The sequence below is a fragment of the Loxodonta africana genome, chromosome 3 (genome assembly GCF_030014295.1).
Source record: "Loxodonta africana isolate mLoxAfr1 chromosome 3, mLoxAfr1.hap2, whole genome shotgun sequence".
NCBI lineage: Eukaryota > Metazoa > Chordata > Mammalia > Proboscidea > Elephantidae > Loxodonta > Loxodonta africana.
The window spans coordinates 98,904,484-98,923,723 of NC_087344.1; the positions used below are offsets into that span (position 1 = coordinate 98,904,484).

Here is a 19,240-nt window from a genome sequence, read left to right on the forward strand (position 1 = left end):
TGAGCACATGTGATCTCTGAGTCCCTGAGTGGTGCACATGTTTAATATACTTGTCTGGTGACTGAAAGGTTAAAGGTTTAAGTCTACCCAGAGGCCCTTGGAAGAAAGTCCTAGTAATCTACTTACAGAAAATTAGCCGCTGAAAACTATATGGAGTACAGTTGTACTCTGACACTCGTGGAGTTGCTATGAGTCAGAAATCAACTCAGCAGCTGGTCACTGGTATGATATGCCAGGCAAGGAGCTAGACCAATTCCCCTACTGCTCACACCACGTATGTATTTTCATCTTCATGGGTCTATTCAACATGGCTTCCTTTCTGGCTTGACTTTCCTCCAGCCCTTTACTCCTTCAAACTCTGCCTGTTCTTGGCCTCTCAGCTGAAGCCTGTCTTCCTGCAGCTAAATAATGACTGCCAAATTATTGACCCTTATTTTCTGCTACTATGTATTTCTTATTTTCCACTGGATTCCCTGAGACTAGGACAGTACCTGGCATATTAGGCATTCAGTAAATACTGAATAACTGCATTCATGTATGCACACATGCTGTGTCTTGTGCTTCCTTCTGGAATCCTGTTGTGATTCAACAAGCTCTTTTAAACCCTCCTTCATTTAACCCCTAAAGCACTTCCCATAGAAATTAGCATCAAGTCAAGTAGTGAGTTTAATTATCCATTACTGATCCCCCGAGTTCATTTCAATGATCCCACTGAGTTATAAACTCTATGAAGATCCAGAATATGCCTTGTCACTACTGAAACCCAAGATTGAACCTTGTTGTTGCTAGGTGCAATTGAGTCAATTTTCGACTCGTAGCAACCCAATGTGACAAAGTGGAGCTCCCTCATAGGATTTTCTAGCCTGTAATCTTTAAGCGAACAAATATCCACTGGCAGATTTCAAACTGCCAACCTTTCTGTTAGCAGCCGAGCGCTTAACTGTTGGGCCACCAGGGCTCCTAGTCAGTAAATATTCAAAACTTGCAAAACTACCCCATTGAAATGACCAGTTATTTTTGTATTATTTTGAAATACTCCTGCAGAATGGCATAAATGGAATTCAGCAACTTATACCTGGAGGTTTAGTAAACAATGTGGGAGAGTCATTAACAACAAGGACTTCAGATACAGAGACACCTCAGTGAAAGACCTAGATCTGCCACTTACTCCTCTGTGCACTCGGACAGTCACTTAATCTCTTTTAGACCTTTTTAATACTTGTATGTCTTTTTTTGGCGTAAACATAGATCTGAGAAGCTATAAAATTGACCTGTCTCCTTTGTTTTTCAGATAGAGCACATGGTGCAGGGCCATGCTGCCTTCCCTCAACTACAAGCCAAGGCTGCTGCTAGGTAACTACCCTCTCTGTTCCCCCTACAACCTTCTCAGGTGACTGCATTGAGGACATTCACTTTGGGCAGCTCTGTGATTTTCAGATCCTATGGCAATGAAAATGCCTGGCAGTACTTGGTTATAAAATAGTCGACCAGATGATCCTGAACATATATGTATTAACTTTTAAAATTATTGAATAAAACATAAAGAACCTATAGATTCCCCCAGAATATACCCAGGGACCATTGATGAGAAACTCTGACATAGAAGTGTTATGAATTTTGGAGTCAAAACTTCTTAGATTCCTGTGACTCTACAGCAATGGGTCTAGATTTTTTTTTGGTTTTAGGTATGTGACAGGAGCCCTGGTGACTCAGTGGTTAAGCACTCCGCTGCTAACCAAATGGGAGGCAGTTGAAGTCCACCAGCCACTCCACAGGAAAAAGATGTAGCCAGTCTGCTTCCATAAAGATTAAAAACAAAACCAAACCCATCTAGATTCTGACTCATAGTGACCCTATAGGACAGGGTAAAACTGCTGCATAGGGTTTCCAAGGCGGTAGTCTTTATGGAAGGAGATTGCTACACCTTTGTTCTGTGGAGTGGCTAGTGAGTGCAAACCACCAACTTTTTGGTTAGCAGCCGAGCTCTTAACCACTTAGCCGCCAGGGCTCTTTCCGTAAAGATTACAGCCTTGGAAACTTTATGGGGTAGTTCTACTTTGTCTTAAAGGATCGTTATGAGTCAGAATTGACTCGAAGGCAACGGGTTTGGTTTTGGTTTGGTTAGGTATGTGACCTTAGGTAAATTATTCAACATTTTAGAGTTTGTATCTTCAAAGGATAATAACTGATATGGATTGATTTCCAGAATGTATTGTTAAGTGAAAAAATTGAGTGCAAAGGAGTATCAATAATATGCTTCTTTTCATGGATCAAAGGAGGAGATAGAAGAATATATATGTCTATCTGCTCACTTATGCAAAATAAATACAGGAAGGGGAACCCAGAAATGAATAAGATTGGTTATGTATAGGGAGTGGGTAGGAATGAGACAGAAGGATTGAGTAAGGAAATAGGGTAGTAGGAGAGAGCAAGGCTTTTGTGAGTATATCTTTTTGTAAAACTCTGCTCTTCTGTGGTAATATTTAGTTGATTGATAGATGATAGGTAGGTAGGTAGGTACATAGATACCATGATGTGATGAGGGGCATGCAAAATGAAATACAAACAGTAAATTATAAACATAACTGTATTACAAATGAATAATGTAACCATACTAAAGAAGGCAAGAAAGAAAAGAACTAGGCTAAGTAACTTCGGAAAAGAATATTTTGACAATATGCTGTATGGCTAAAGATAAAAATAACTTTAGATACATATTGTATTCTAATTTGTAAATTTTTTATGGAAGTATGTGTTTGGCATTCTGAAAGTATTTTATGTGTGTACTACAATTGAGGAAACCCTGGTGGCATAGTGGTTAAGTACTATGGCTGCCAACCAAGAGGTTGGCAGTTCAAACCCACCAGGCGCTCCTTGGAAACTCTACGGGGCGGCTCTACTCTGTCCTATAGGGTCGCTATGAGTTGGAATCGACTCGACGGCAGTGGGCTTTACTACAATTGAGCAAATAAATAAATGTATTGTGGACAATGAGAGCCAGGTTTCTCACTGTCAGTTTCCAATAAGGAAAGAGGAATACTAGGAAGAGCCCTAGAACCAGTAAGTGAAAATCAGAGTTGTCCGTCTGAGCTTGTGATTTTTAATATTTATGCAGATAGATATAAGTAGAACTCAAGACAGATGTGTGTGTTTGTGTGTGAGTGAGTATACATGAGGCCCTGGTAGTACAGTGGTTAAGAACTTGGCTTAAGAGCTTGGCTGCTAACCAGAAGGTAGGCAGTTCGAATCCGCTAGCCACTCCTTAGAAACCCTATGGGGCAGTTCTCCTCCATTTGTGTATGCTTATAATTATACATACGTATATTTCCTCGCTTTCTCTGCTGAGATGGCCTAGAAGCAATGACACCCTACTAGCAGTGACACACATAAGCACCCAGGTCTTGGATTCTAAATATCATTCTCCTGCTTCTCCAATAAAAAGAACCAGGATTTTTGGAAAAATGATCAATTCCAGGCCTGAGGCAGGGAAAACACACGAACATCTTATGGTGCCCAAAAGTAAGAACTTGGACAAAAAGGAGTTGGCAAAAGACACAGGAACTAACTTGAAGGAGCTCCCAGTGGCCTAATCTGAGATAATTTGAGAAAAAAAAATACATAAAGATAGCATAAAATAACCATCCATGCATCCATACTGATTTAAATAAATAATTGAAGAAATAAATAAATGGAAAGAAAGCACAGACCATGGTGGACTTGCAATTAATAAATGTAGAAGAAATGATGGAATTAGGCAATCGCCCTGAGACAAACACCACAGTAATAATTGTTGCAGGCAGGAATCTTCGATGTATGCTTAAATTAGTGGGTGAAAGCTTGATGAGAAGCAGGATATTTGTAGAGTCCCAAATTACCTCTCCACAAGATACTTATTAATTACTGAAGGGAAAATAGCAACGTTACGGTGGCTAAATCTGGCAGCCACCGCTTTACCCACTCAAACGATCAAAGTTCACGATGCCAGTAAGTGAGACGTATCAACAACATGCATCTCCTTATATGGGGCCCTGCGAAGACGACAACATCAACTATGTGGTATCCCTACCAAAAATGCAAAACCTCAATGAAAACATCAGAAAAACCCAGAATTTTGAGGCATATTCTACAAATGAGGGACAGTCTACAAAATTATTACTAGCATGCTTCAAAAAAGGTTATGAGCCCTAGAGAAATAAGAGCCTTCACACAAACAGATATATGCACACCCATGTTTATTGCAGCTCTGTTTACAATAGCAAAAAGATGGAGGCAACCAAGGTGTCCATCAATGGATGAATGGGTAAATAAATTGTGGTATATTCACACAATGGAATACTACGCATCGATAAAGAACAGTGACGAATCTCTGAAACATTTCATAACATGGAGGAACCTGGAAGGCATTACGCTGAGCGAAATTAGTCAGAGGCAAAAGGACAAATATTGTATAAGACCACTATTATAAGATCTTGAGAAATAGTATAAACTGAGAAGAACACATACTTTTGTGGTTACGAGAGGGGGAGGGAGGGAGGGTGGGAGAGGGTTTTTTACCGATTAATTAGTAGATAAGAACTGGTTTAGGTGAAGGGAAGGACAATACTCAATACATGAAAGGTCAGCTCAACTGGACTGGACCAAAAGCAAAGAAGTTTCCAGGATAAAATGAATGCTTCAAAGGTCAGCGGAGCAAGGGCGGGGGTTTGGGGACCATGGTTTAAGGGGACTTCTAAGTCGATTGGCAAAATAATTCTATTATGAAAACTTTCTGTATCCCACTTTGAAATGTGGCGTCTGGGGTCTTAAATGCTAACAAGCAGCCAACTAAGATGCATCAATTGGTCTCAACCCACCTGGAGCAAAGGAGAATGAAGAACACCAAGGTCACACGATAACTAAGAGCCCAAGAGACAGAAAGGGCCACATGAACCAGAGACTTACATCATCCTGAGACCAGAAGAACTAGTTGGTGCCCGGCCACAATCGATGACTGCCCTGACAGGGAGCACAACAGAGAACCCCTGAGGGAGCAGAAGATCAGTGGGATGCAGACCCCAAATTCTCACAAAAAGACCATACTTAATGGTCTGAGACTAGAGGAATCCCGGCGGTCATGGTCCCCAAACCTTCTGTTGGCCCAGGACAGGAACCATTCCCAAAGACAACTCATCAGACATGAAAGGGACTGGACAGTGGGTAGGAGAGAGATGCTGATGAAGAGTGAGCAAATGATATCAGGTGGACACTTGAGACTGTGTTGGCATCTCCTGTCTGGAGTGGGGATGGGAGGATAGAGAGAGTTGGAAGCTGGCAAAATTGTCACGAAAGGAGAGACTGGAAGGAATGACTCATTAGGGGGAGAGCAAGTGGGAGTATGGAGTAAGGTGTGTATAAACTTATATGTGACAGTCTGACTTGATTTGTAAAAGTTCACTTGAAGCTCAATAAAAGTTAATTAAAAAAAAAGGTTATGAGGCTACAACCGATGACTGCCCTGACAGGGAACACAACAAAGAACCTCGGAGGGAGCAGGAGAGCAGTGGGATGCAGACCCCAAATTCTCATAAAAAGACCAGACTTAATGGTCTGACTGAGACTAGAAGGACCCCGGTGGTCATGGTCCCCAGGCCTTCTGTTGACCCAGGACAGGAACCATTCCTGAAGCCAACTCTTCAGACAGGGATTGGACTGGACAATGGATTGGAGAGGGATGCTGGTGAGGAGTGAGCTTCTTAGGTCAGGTGGACACTTGAGACTATGTTGGCATCTCCCACCTGGAGGGGAGATGAGAGGGTAGAGGTGGTTAGAAGCTGGCGAAATGGACAGGAAAAGAGAGAGTGGAGGGAGGGAGCGGGCTGTTTCATTAGGGGGAGAGCAATTGGGAGTATGTAGTAAGGTGTACATAAGTTTTTATATGAGAGACTGACTTGATTTGTAAACTTTCACTTAAAGCACAATAAAAATTTTTTAAAAAAAGGTTATGAAACTCAAAGAAGTACTGAAGAGCTGCCCCAGATTGGAGGATATTAGAAGGTGTTACAACTAAAAACTATGTAGGATAATGGATTGGAACCTGAACCAGAAAAAGACATTAGTAGGGAAAAACTAGGAACATTCAAATAAGTATGTAGATTAGTTAATAGTATTGTATCTATATTAATTTCTTAGGTGAAGAGTATAAGGGAAATCTGTCTATTATTTTTGCAACTTTCCTATAAATCTTAAATTATTTCAAAATAAAAAGATTTAAAATAAAATTCTATGATAATGCTTAATTATTAGACTTTTAAAGAAAATTAAGGCATTTGATAAGGTTAAGAGAGAAACCCTAGGTAGTCAGTACATGATGAAAGAGAGATGCTCTAAGGTGATAGCTAATGTAGACTTTGAATCCAAATTGCCTGTGTCTCTGCTTTACTACTAAATAGCTGTGTGACCGTGGGCAATTACCTAAAATCTTTGTGCCTTAGTACCTCATTATAAAAGGAAATAATACTAGTAACCACCTCATAGGGTTGTTGAAAAAATTAAACAAGTTGGAATAGTGCCTGGCACATAGTGATGAAGTGTCAAGTTGTAAATAGGTGCTCAATAAATGGCAATGGTAGTGATAGAAGTTATTGTTATGGTTGTTGTAGTTATTGGTATTATACCCTTCCCTTCCATAAAGAGGTTTACATACCAATAGGGGAGGCAGACCTGCACAGAGATGAATAAAATACATGTCATCCTAGAATACAATAATTTGTTGTCAGGGTGTAGAGAAGGAGACTGAGAAAGGCTTCACAAGTCTCTTATTATAATGTTATTACCACTGATAGGGATTACACCGTTTACCTCATGAGCTAGTACTTTAGGTTGTCTTAGAAGCTGCATAACCTAGAGCAGGGATTTCTAACTTCAAATCAGCAGTCAAACCCTCAAAGCTGTGTACAAATTTGTATTGATTGTATACTTCAAGCATAGATTTCTGTGAACAGGGGTCATGGCATTCATCAGACTCTCAAAGGGATCCAGCATCTATAAACCATTAACCCAAAGCAAAAGCATTCAATTTGGCGTTCAGAGATCTAGATTTAAATCCCAGCTCCAACGTGCATCATTGTGTGAACCTCAGTTTCCTCATCATAGCATAGGAGAGTATTAGAGAGGCAGCCCTCGATAACTATGAGGGTTGATTTTGAGTTTAGCAAGATAGTGTACTTCACAGATTTTGTCAACTGTACTTTAACAATGACTAGTAGTAGTAGTGATTATAAGAGAGGAGGAAGAATTGTGGCGGTGGCTGTCCATAGGGTTAAGCAGCAGAGGTCAGTCATCTATACCTGCCCACTTTCTTGTGGAAAGTATGATACAGTATCAAGGAACTTGACTGAAAATTAGAAGCCTTGGGTTCTTGCACCAGTTCTCTTAGGAATATCTCGGTGACTCAGTTTTCTCACCCATAAAATAATAATAATTACTGCCCTGCTTAACTCATTTTACAGATGTTGCAGGATAAAAATAGATCATGGGAATGATAATCTGTGAAGATTTTAAAGCCGAACACAAACCTAAGGGATATTTAGTCTTTGCAATGAAATACTTAAAATTTCCAGAGCTTTCTTCTATAGATGAACCTCATTTGAGTAGTTTTTTATTGAATATAGGAAAGAAAGATTTGTGGATGGACACATGGACTCAGAGAAGCAGGAGCCTAGGTTAGTCCAGAAGCAGCCTTTTGTAGAATTCAGTCTTGGAGTCAGACCTGGATTTAATCTCAGCTCTTTTCAGACGCTGCTTGATTATGGAAGTATTTTCTTCCAACTACCTGCCTGTATTTCTCCTCCTTAGAGCGAAGCTTCTCAAAATCATTGCCTATACTCATGGTCTCTATCTCACTTGCTGCTCCTTCCTTACCCACTTCAATCTGAATTCTGTCACCATTGGCCTCCTGAAACATTTGTTGCTAAGGTTAACACTGGTGTTTGTTCTGTTAAATCTGTAAAATGTTTTTCAGTCCCCTTTCTTGAGTGCTCAGCAGCACGTGCAATGATTCGTCTTCCTCTGTTTTTAACACTTTCTTCTCAACTTTTCAGAATGCCACTCTCTCCTGGTTTTGCTCCTGTATCTCTCACTCCTCCATCTTAATCTCATTTTCAGATTCATGGTCCTTTTCTTGACCATTGCCATCAAAGTTAATCACAGCTAGGCTCCAGGCCTTCTCTTTTTGTAGTCTCTTTCAAGGTGATCCCATCTACGTTCTTGGCTTCATTTCTGTCTGTGTTTTGGTGACTCACATTTTATCTCTAGCTCAGATATTCAGTAGGTATAAAAGAAATGTTAGTTCTTTTTCCTCCACTTTTCTGCTATTGTATTGCAAAGGAAAATGAATCTGTAAACGCTATAAGATCTGTGAATCAGGGGCCTACTGAGGGTAAAGACTGTTCAGGGACAATCTCTAAGTTGCCCCCTCAATTTGAGCTGCCAGGGGCAATCTCTAAATTGTGCCCCCCCAATTCGAATTCCCAGAGGCAATCTCTAATTTACACTCCCCCCCAATTTCGAGATGAGTGGATTTTAATATTGGTGACATATCAGCAGAGACATCTTCCCCCCTCCTGTCTGCCTGCTTCAGGCATCTTTCATATTGTGGCACCTCAGAATGTCATTCCACACCTTGTCTGGTGCCCCCTTGAACTTGCGCCAGGGGAAGTGCACCCTTCTGCCCTCCCTCACTATGTCTCTGCTGTGAATAGAATATTACAAGACTGTAGCACCCATGGAGCCCTGGTGGAAAGGTAGTTAAGAGTTCAGGCTGCTAACCAAAAGGTCAACAGTTTGAATCCACCAGCCACTCCCTGTAAACTCTGTGGGGCAGTTCCACTCATAGGGTCGCTATGAGTCAGAATTAGCTCAACGGCACACAACAACAACAACATAGCGTCCATTATGTTTCAGGTCTTAGAAAAAAATAAGCATACCTGTTATTAAAGTGGGGCTAGTTGTTTGGAAAAGATGAAAATCTCTTAGAATCAGATACTATATGACTCTTTTGGTGTAACTTGAGACTTTCTAAAAACAGCAATGGAGGTTACCACTATCTCAGAGCTTAACATCCACAAATCCTACTTGAAACCATGGAAACAAATGCTGATAAACATATTGAGTATTTTATACTGTTGGTTTGTTATTTTTGTTTTTAGTTGTCTTCAAGTCTCCTTTGACCATGGTGACCCTGTGTGCACAGAGTAGAACTGCTCCATGGGGTTTTCAAGGTTGTGACCCTTTGGAAGCAGATCACCAAGTCTTTTAGCTACTAGTCAAGTGCTTAACCATTTGTGCCACCCAGGGACAAGCCATACTGTTGATTTACCATAAGCCCTGAAGAGAAATGTTTCTGAGTTTATAAATTCAGTAAACTAGATGTGCCACTGCATGTAACTGGCAACTAGAGTCTCTCGATGTGGGGTCCAATATCTAGATATTTCACTCCTTAGCCAGAGAGCACCTCACACTGATCATAACTTCAGTTCTTTTCCTCCTAACTGCCTGTTATTGTCTTAGTTCTCATGTGGAACCTAAACTACCAGTGTCTTGGAAGGAAGTTGTGGTGATGGCAGTTCTTGGTGGGAAGACATTGGCATAATCCACAAGAGCTACGAGGTTCAACGTTGGGTGCAGAACCAAGGTTAAATCTAGGTCCCCTGACTGTCTGATGACTGTGTCTTCAAGTGTCTTCTGGCAGGCTGCCTCCCTCTGGCAAATACATAAAGATTGCTCTTCCAAGATAAAGCATCCTTTCCTTATTCCTGGTGGATAAATCAATTGGACAATTCTGGTGAAGCCTCTCTCTGTCCTCAGCTCTCTCCACATGTAGAGAAGAATAAGACAGAATGCCTGTCCTCACGGAGCTCACAGACCAGCTCAAAGAGAAATAAATCACTAAATTATAATCTAATAGGTTGAGGGCAATAGCAGGGGAATAGTTCAGCATTTACTGCTCATTTACCACGTGCCAGAACCTATGTTAAACATTGGAGATAGATACAATAAATACGTATTTAAAACCTACTTTGTGCTTAGCATTTATTAAACAAGAACGACAGAACAGAAAAATTCCCACCTTCATGGAAGTTGTAATTTACATGTATATCTGTATAGCTGCATCATAGCTGTATCTGTAAAACCAAATCCACTGCCATCGAGTCAATTCCGACTTCATGTATTACGGAGTAGAACTGCTCCATAAGGTTTTCTTGGCTGTAATCTTTACAGAAGCAGATAGCCAGGCCTTTCATCTGTGGTACCAGCGGGTGGGTTCAAGTTACCAACCTTTAGGCTTGTAGTCAAGTATAAACTGTTTGCACCACCGAGGGACCAATTATATATGATATAATGCCAGGAACTGATAAGTGCTCTAAAGAAAAAGATGAGTCAGGAGGTACAGAAGAAGGGGTTTTGGGGTGATGAATGGGAACTATTTCAGATGGAGAAGATATGCTTGATGAGGTGACACCTGCACTGACTGAAGGCAGGGAGCAGGCCATGGGCATATGGGGAAGATCCCTCCAGACAGAAGAAACATTAAATCCCAAGGCCTGGTACAACAGCCAGCTGGGCAGGCTTGGGAAACATTGTTGTCTTAGTCATCTAGTGCTGCCATAACACAAATACCACAAGGGGATGGCATTAACAAAGAGAAATTATTTTCTCTCAGTCTAGTAAGTTACAAGTCCAAATTCAGGGCCTCGGCACCAGGGGAAGGCTTTCTCTCTCTCTCAGCTCTGAAGGAAGGTCCTTGTCCTCAAACTTCCCCTGGTCAAGGAGCTTCTCAGGTGCAGAGACCCCGTGTCCAAAGGACATGCTCTGCTCCTGGTGCTGCTTTCTTGGTGGTATGAGGTCCCCAACTCTCTGCTTGCCTCCTTTTCCTTTTATCTCTTGAGAGATAAAAGGTTGTACAGGCCACACCCCAGGGAAACTCCTTTTACCTTGAATCAGGGAGGTGACCTGAGTGAGGATGGTGTTACAACCCCACCCTAATCCTCTCAACATAAAATTATAATCACAAAATGGAGGACAACCATACAATACTGGGAATCCTGGCCTAATGAAGTTGATATGCACATTTTGGGGGGACATAATTCAGTCCATAACAGTTGTAAAGGCCACTGTGGCTGGATTATGGTGGGAGGGAAGAGGAAGGAGATGAGAGCTGAAAGTTAGCCAGGGGCCAAACCGTGTATGTCATGATAGATAACTATAAGGACACTAGATTTTATTGAAGGCTTTGGTTTTTGGACAGGGGAGAAACACAATCAGATTTGCTTTTTTAGTTTGACTGCTCTGTGGAGAATAAATCAGACCATGGGGTGAGGAGGGGGAGGACAGAGTGGAAGCATGGAGACAGGGAGGATATGGTCCATGATCTCTGGCTGCTCACAGTCTACTGGGGGAGGAAGACCTGTGAACACAAGAGCCTGGTCTTTTCCAAGTTTTTTTGTCTAAAATCGACTGTTAGCAGTGGTCTTCTTTCCTTGTGATTCTATTGGTTTCAGAGTGAATCTTCTTCATTCTGCTAATTCACATTTTCCCTCTCAACCTCTCCATTTCTTCCACTTCTCCCTGGAGTCCTACTGAGGACAATCAGGTTTTCTTGATCTCACTTATTTCTCAAACTTCTCTTACCTGGGCCCTTGCCTGCAATTCTCATAACCCCACTGGGTATCCATTTCTTAAAATGCACTGGTTTCCTATATATTGAATCTCTACTTGAAGCTTTCCGTTAAAGACTATGCAATCCTCAAGCAAGGGAAGGAAAAAGTAAGGACAAGAACATTTATTAAGAATTTGCCAAAATGGATCAAAGACCTAAATATAATACCTAAAATAATAAAGATCATGGAAGAAAAAAATAGGGACGATGTTAGGGGCCCTAATTCATGGTGTAAATACAATACAAACCATAACTAACAATACACAAACACCGGAAGATAAACTAGATAACTGGGAGCTCCTAAAAATTAAACACATATACTCATCAAAAGACTTCACCAAAAGAGTAAAAAGAGAACCTATAGACTGAGAAAAATTTTATGGCTATGACAGACATACCCAACGAGGGTCTAATGTCTAAAATGTATAGAATGTGTCAATACCTCAACAACAAAAAGACAAATAATCCAATTAAAAAGTGGGCAAAGGATTAAAAAAAAAAAAAAGAACAGACAATTCACCAAAGAAGATATTCAGGCAGCTAACAGACAAATAAGGTTCACAATCATTAGCCATTAGAGAAATGCAAATCAAAACTAAATGAGATACCATCTCACTCCCAACAATACTGGCACGAATCAAAAAAAAGAAAAAAACAAATGTTGGAGAAGTTTTGGGGAGATTGCAACACTTTTGTACTGCTGGTAGGAATGTAAAATGGTACACCCACTTTGGAAAACAATATGATGGTTCCTTGAAAAGCTAGAAATAGAAATATCATAAAACCAGCAAGTCTGCTCCAAAGAATATATCCTAGAGAAATAAGAGCCATCACACAAATAGACATATGCACAGCCAGGTTCACTGCAGCATTATTCACAATAGCAAAAAGGTGGAAACAACCTAAGTGCCCATGGATAGATAAATGGATAAACTATGGTACATACACACAATGGAATAATACTATGTAATGATAAAGAACAATGATGAATCTGAGAAACATCTCAGCATGAATGCATCTGGACGGCGTTACGCTGAGTGAAATAAGTCAATCACAAAAGGACAAATTTGTATGAGACCACTATTATAAAAACTCAAGAAAAGTTTTACATGCAGGCAAAAAAAAAACTTTGATGGTTATGAGGGAGGGGAGGAGTGGAGGGAAGAAATCACTAACTAGAGAGTAGATAAGTGTTAACTTTGATGAAGGGAAAGGCAACATACAATGTAGAGAAAGTCAACACAGCTTGACCAAAGCAAAGCCATAGAAGCTTCCTAGATACGTCCAAACACCCTGAGGGACCAAGTTACTGGGGCTGAGGGCTGGGAACCATAGTCAGGGGACATATAGGTCAATTGCGATAACATAGTTTATAAAGAAAATTTCTATATCCTACTTTGGTGAGTGGCGTCCATGGTCTTAAAAGCTTGTGAGCAGCCATCTAAGGTACATCTATTGGTCCCATCATGTTTGGAGCAAAGAAGAATGAAGAAAACCAAAGACACAAGGAAAATATTAGTCCAAAGGGCTAATGGACCACATGAACCATAGCCTCCACTGGCCTGAGCCCAGAAGAACTAGATGGTGTTTAGCCACTGCCACCAATGGCTTTGACGGTGATCACAATAGAGGGTCCCAGACAGAATGGGAGAAAAGTGTAGAGCAAAATTCAAATTCACAAAAAAAGACCAGACTTATTGGTCTGACAGAGACTGAAGGAACTCCAGAGACTATGGCCTCAGAGTCGGACACCCCGCTAACTCAGAATTGAAGCCACTCCCAGAGTCCACCTTTCAGCCAAAGATTAGACAGGCCTATAAAACAAATAATAACACACATGAACAATATGCTTCTTAGTTCAGTCAAGTATACGAGACCAAATGGGCAACACCTGCTCAAAAGCAAAGACAAGAAGGCAGGAAAGCATAGGAAAACTGTAGATGAATGGACCCAGGCAACCCAGAATGGAAAAGGGGAGAGTGCCGACACATTGTGAGGATTGCAACCAATGTCACAAAATAATTTGTGTAGAAAATTTTGAATGAGCAAAAAGAATCACCTGGAGGTAGGGGGGAATTTGCAGTGTGCCTGGCGCTGTGTTTAGTGGCAATTTCACATGCACTATCTCATTTAACACTAGAGGAAGAAACTGAGGATTACACGGAACTCTCAGACTCTCCTAAGGATTGTTCTCCCTTTCCCTTCTGCCCTTGCACTCTCAGATTCCTCCCTTGGCCTTATGCACTTTTTTACCTTTGGTCCCTTACTCTGACAACTGGGGCCATCAGTCCATCAGCAAGTATTTATTTATGCTCCCCTGAGCTAGGGCAGTCATAGGACCAGAGCGATGATACTAACACCTTTCCTCTTCCTGAGGGATTAGGGTCTTTTTAAGAAGCCCACAGGCTGCACTAACTAAAAATAAATCCTCCATTTTTAACTCTCAGCAGGTTACCTGTAGCCGAGCACAGTGCTTGGCATATTGTGGGCAAGGGAGTCCCAAGGTGCCTGGTCCTTCTCCATTTCCCCTTTTGCAGTATACACCAGCATGCCTGGAAGGCTATGTCCATATGTTCCAGAGATTTCCTCCTTCAGCTGCGCGGTACTACGACGAGGTAAACAGGTTTCTGTGACACTTTAGATGTCTGGGAATCTACAAAATTTCATCAGTTAAGAGGTAACCTGAATATAATGATATTTTGTAGCCACTTTTCCAGGCTCATCCAATATTCTATTTTTCCTCTTAAATCATTAGAATGTTCCAGAAATTCCAATTTTAATATTCTAATTATGTAGGATATATATTTGTTCATTGTACACTAATAGCTATATGTTGAGCCCCTGGTAGGTTGAATAATAACTCTTGCCTGTGAGTTCCAACTCCAGAAATGGATAGAGATGCAATAAAGAGGCAATTATCATACAATGGAGAAAGTGCTATTCATTGGACAAGTATTTTTGAGTGGTGCTGTGTGCCAGGTTCTCTGCTAAACCCTGACTATATACTGGTGATAGTCCACTTTCATGAAGTTTAAAGTCCATAGGAGGCCACAGGCAGTTAACAAGTAGATGAACACAAAAATGTCTACAGTTGCCAAGCATGGTAAGAAATAAACTAACAGAGTTCAGTGATAGAATCTAAGGGAAAACCCCATATAGTCGAGGTGGTCAGAGAAGCCCTGGCTGATGGAGGTACAGTTAAGATCTGAAGGATAAAAAGGAATGAACCATGTGAAGAGCAGAAGAGAAGAACACTCTGGGCAGAGGGATTGGCATACGTGAAAGCCTTGAAGAAAAGGCTAGGGTGTTAATATTGGGGCGCAGACCAAGGTGAACAAGGTGTGATTAGAGAGGAGGGCAATGTCTAGATCATCCAGGGCCCCATAAACCAAGATAAGAAACTGTTTTTATCCAAAGGACAGTGGTTAGCCAGGGAAGGGTTCTAAGCAGGGAAATAATGTGATCAGTTTTATGCATGTTCCTAGAGAAAATCTTGTTATTCCCAAACCAGAGAATGGGAAAGTTACTGTCAAACCCCCATCATAGGTGATGAAGGCAGCTGGCATTCCATTCTGAGGGTGCTTGCAGATGCCAGGATCACTCCTCCTTTCCTCTTATCAGGCTGGAGTTGGATGTGAGGAAGGGAGCTGAGATAGTTGTTTTCAGCATAGGTTGCCATGGGAATGCGGACAATGAACGAAGCATGGGTTTCTAGAAAGGTCTCTAAGAGATGATAGCAAAGATAAGTCTGGCATGATGATTGAAACATGCCAGGTAAAGAAACCAAGAAAAAGAATTCTAGACAAGAAGGAGCAGAATAGGCAGTCAGAGGTTAAGTGAAGATGTGCATACTATGAAAATTATAAGTAGTTTAGTGTGGTTGGAGTATGGTGTGGGCAGAGGTGAGGAAAGAGGATGAATGGAAGATATGTATATAATACAGTCAGTGTACGGAGGAGCTAGATAATGAAGAACATCTTTTCTCAGGCAAGAACATTTGTTGCTTTATCCTGAGGACAGTGAGGGGAGCCACTGAAGGGTCTTAGGACAGGGTGGGAGTTACAATCAGAACTGCATTTTAGAAGAGTCACTCATGAAAGAATGCAGAATACCTAGTTGGATGTTGCAAGACTTCAGGCAGGGTGATAAATTAGAAAGCCAAAATGCAAATCCAGGCATGATACGAAGGTGGCCTGAATATAGTAGTAGCATCTGAGCTGGAGAAAAGTTTGCTAATTAGAGGGATATTTAAAAGAAGGAATTGACAGGTCCTGATGGAAATTAATTGGAGCCCTGGTGGCGCAGTGGTTAAGAACTCAGCTGCTAACCAAAAAGTTGGCAGTTCGAATCCACTAGCTGTGCCTTGGAAACCCTGTGGGGCAGTTCTACTCTGCCCTATAGGGTCACTGAGTCAGAATATACTCAACAGCAATGAGTTGGGTTTGGTTTATTTTTTGTTTGTTCTTGTTTTGGGTTTTTTATTTTTGGTAAAAATTAAATTGGGGAGCTGAGGGAGGGAGATGAGTCAAAATGATTCCCACTCTGATACCAAACTCTGGTATACCTACTTTCTTCTAGAATCATTGGTTCAGAACTTTGAGAAAGAAGTACCTTTAAAGAAGGGAAAGGTAGCTAACTTTAACCTTTCTTCCATGCATTAAGAATTAACTCAGTGAGATAGGTATCAATTTACCCATTTTATGGATGGGAAACTAAAGTTCAGAGAGGTTGGGTTACTGTGCACCCCCTCCGCCACAAATGGTTACTTGGGCAACCAGTTCAATGATAATGGCTTTGATTATACCAAGTAAAACAGGAGAAAGAGCAAATGTATTGGAAAGATTTTAATGTGCGATATTAGCCATTTTTAGTTGAAGTGCCTTTGGACAGCCAAGAGGAGATACTTGATGAGTGGTTGCATATTTGATCTGGAACTCATGAGGTAGAAGTGGGTAAGAGGTAAGATATGTATTTGGAAGTGTTCAGCACTAGATGGTAACTGGAGTTATGAGAGGAAGATGGAGTCACCCAAGGGCACATAAAGAGTAGGAAAAGGGCCAAGGTCAGATCTCTGGAAAATTCAAACATTTAAGGGAGAAACAGAGGAAGAGGAACAGCCAGAGAGGGAGGAGATAGAAAAGCCAAGAGCATATGGTGCCCTGGAAACAAAGGGAAGAGAACAAATAAGGAGGAAGTGGTCAAGGAGTATAAAATACAAAAGAGAATTCAAGTAAAATAAAAGCAGAAAACTCTCCATTGGAGTTAGCAACAAAGAGGGTGTTGTTCACCTTGTGGGGAGCAGTTTCAGTGGGAGGGGCAGGCAGAATGTATATTCCAGGGGGTTAAGAAGTGAGGAACTGGAGACAGATGGTTTGGATAGCTTCTTTTCCAAGACTTTCTCTTACCCCTTGAAAGGGCATAATGTCTTTTTTTAGACCACATATTCTGATTTTTTGTTTGAAAGTATGGTCACCATACTTCTGGGCAGCATCTGAATCCAAAGAATTGAACTGAATTCAAAGATGATTTATGGAGAGGGAGTGGCTAGTAGAGATTCCAGGAGTGCTGTCTTCATTTAAGATTATAAGCAATCAAGTCTGAAAAAAAACTTCCTTGACTCTTAGATTTTTTTTTTTAAGTTGGAAATGAGTCTCCTGTGCTAGAAAAGGAGAGGGAACTATGTATTGATTGCTTATCATTTAATGGAAACCCTGGTGGTATAATGGTTAAGTGCCATGGCTACTAACCAAAAGGTCAGCAGTTCAGATCCACCAGGCGCTCCTTGGAAACTCTATGGGACAGTTCTACTCTGTCTTATAGGGTTGCTATGAGTTGGAATTGACTTGGCGACAATGGGTTTTGGTTATCATTTTATAATACTCAAGGCTGTATATTTAACCTTCCTAACAACAACAAAAAAAACTAACAGCCTATAGGAAACCCTAGTGGTGCAGTGGTTAAGAGCTATGACTGCTAACCAAAACGTCAGCAGTTCAACTCCATGAGTCGCTCCTTGGAAATCGTATGGGGCAGTTCTACTGTCCTATAAGATCACTTCAGTCAGAATCAACTCAATGGCAATGCGTTTAGTTTGTTTTTTTATAAGGTAGAGAGTATTCGCCCCACTTACAACAAAAGTGAACTGGGCTCCAAAAGGTTCAGTGTCACTGATCACCCAGCTAGTACACGGTGAAGTCACTTTGTGATTTTTGAACTGATGCTCTCTTCACCATACCCAGTGGGACTTGAACAATAAGAATTTCTCGTGCTGAGAAGAGAATATATGAGCCTGGAGCTCATGAGGAGGGGAAACGATCCATTTGGACCAGTTAATATTTGATTGCCAGGCTCGAAGAGGGCAGGCAGCCATTTGAGAAGGAATTGAAAAGCATACAAAGTGAAACAAAGTCAGAATCAGAAAAATGCATCATGCAAGGTTAAAATTATGTGGATCATGATGTGCATTAGTTATTTTAATGTCTTCCAAGTGCATTTCATTTTGAATGATATACTCAGATAGCACACATGGTAAGGTATAATTGAAAAAACATGTAGGAGAATGGCTGAATTCAAAAGAATAAACATACAGCTGTTAGGAGTCAAAGGGGTAAGCCTATGCCCCAGCCCCCAGGGATCTCATTAGTGCAGGAGTGACCATACATGTAGAGGCTAAATGAATCTCACCGTTTGCAAAGACCCACAGTAAATGAGACAATGACGAATCAATAGTAATTAGGCCTAAAGGTTCTTATTGACCCAGATGTCTGAAACTAAATGCCCTGCTCTGAGATTCCTTAAGAGGCAGAATGAAAAGATTTATAGGCATACACTTCTTTTTTTAAAAAAAAGGGGGGAAAATCCTTTAAGAGCAGTGATGCCATTCTGAAGTGGAGTGTTGCTAGAATTAATGCAGACTTGACTTTTGGCAGCAAAGGATGTGCTTGTGTTCTCGTTTTTTTGTTTGTTTGTAAATCTGATTCCTGTTGGACCAGGAGCAGGTAGAGCTGGAAGATAGAAAACCAAAATGTGATCTTATTCCACCCAGGCATACTGTTCTGGGCCTATGATCCGTGGAGGTATTAGAGGATCCTTTCCTTAAATAATAGTAGAATCATTCTAAAACAGGATTTGAATGTAGAGCTTGGACAAATAATTTCTGACTTGTGGTACAGAAAACACACGGCTTCAAAATCACACAGAGAAGGGGTCAAATTTGGACCCCATCACATCTCTTCACTTTCTTGAACTTCCTCTCTGTTGTTGTTAACTGCCCTTGAGTTGGCCCCCAGCTCAGGGCAACTGCATGCCGAGTTGTGGATAGGACCAATGTGATCCATAGGGTTTTCACTGGCTGATTGTCAGAGGTAGATCACCAAGTGTTTCCTCCAAGTCCGTCTTAGTCTGGAAGCTCCACTGAAACCTGTTCAGTATCGCAGCCACATGCAAAGCTCCAATGACAGAAGGGTGGTGGCTGCACATGAGGTGGTGGGTGGCTGCACCTGAGGTGCATGGACTAGGAATCAAATCCAGGTCTCCTGCATGGAA

At 41.2% G+C, this 19,240-nt stretch overlaps 1 protein-coding gene across 12 annotated transcripts in view; it reads left to right on the plus strand.

Annotated features, from left to right (window-relative positions):
• Window positions 1-19,240, plus strand: part of FGGY (FGGY carbohydrate kinase domain containing) — a 566,317-nt gene that overhangs the window by 399,762 nt on the left and 147,315 nt on the right. For all 12 annotated transcript variants that reach the window (XM_003411156.4, XM_023549536.2, XM_064282044.1 and 9 more), the window contains one exon: window positions 1,292-1,353. In XM_003411156.4, coding sequence (XP_003411204.1) covers window positions 1,292-1,353 — 62 coding nt within the window. The remainder of the gene's footprint in view (window positions 1-1,291; window positions 1,354-19,240) is intronic.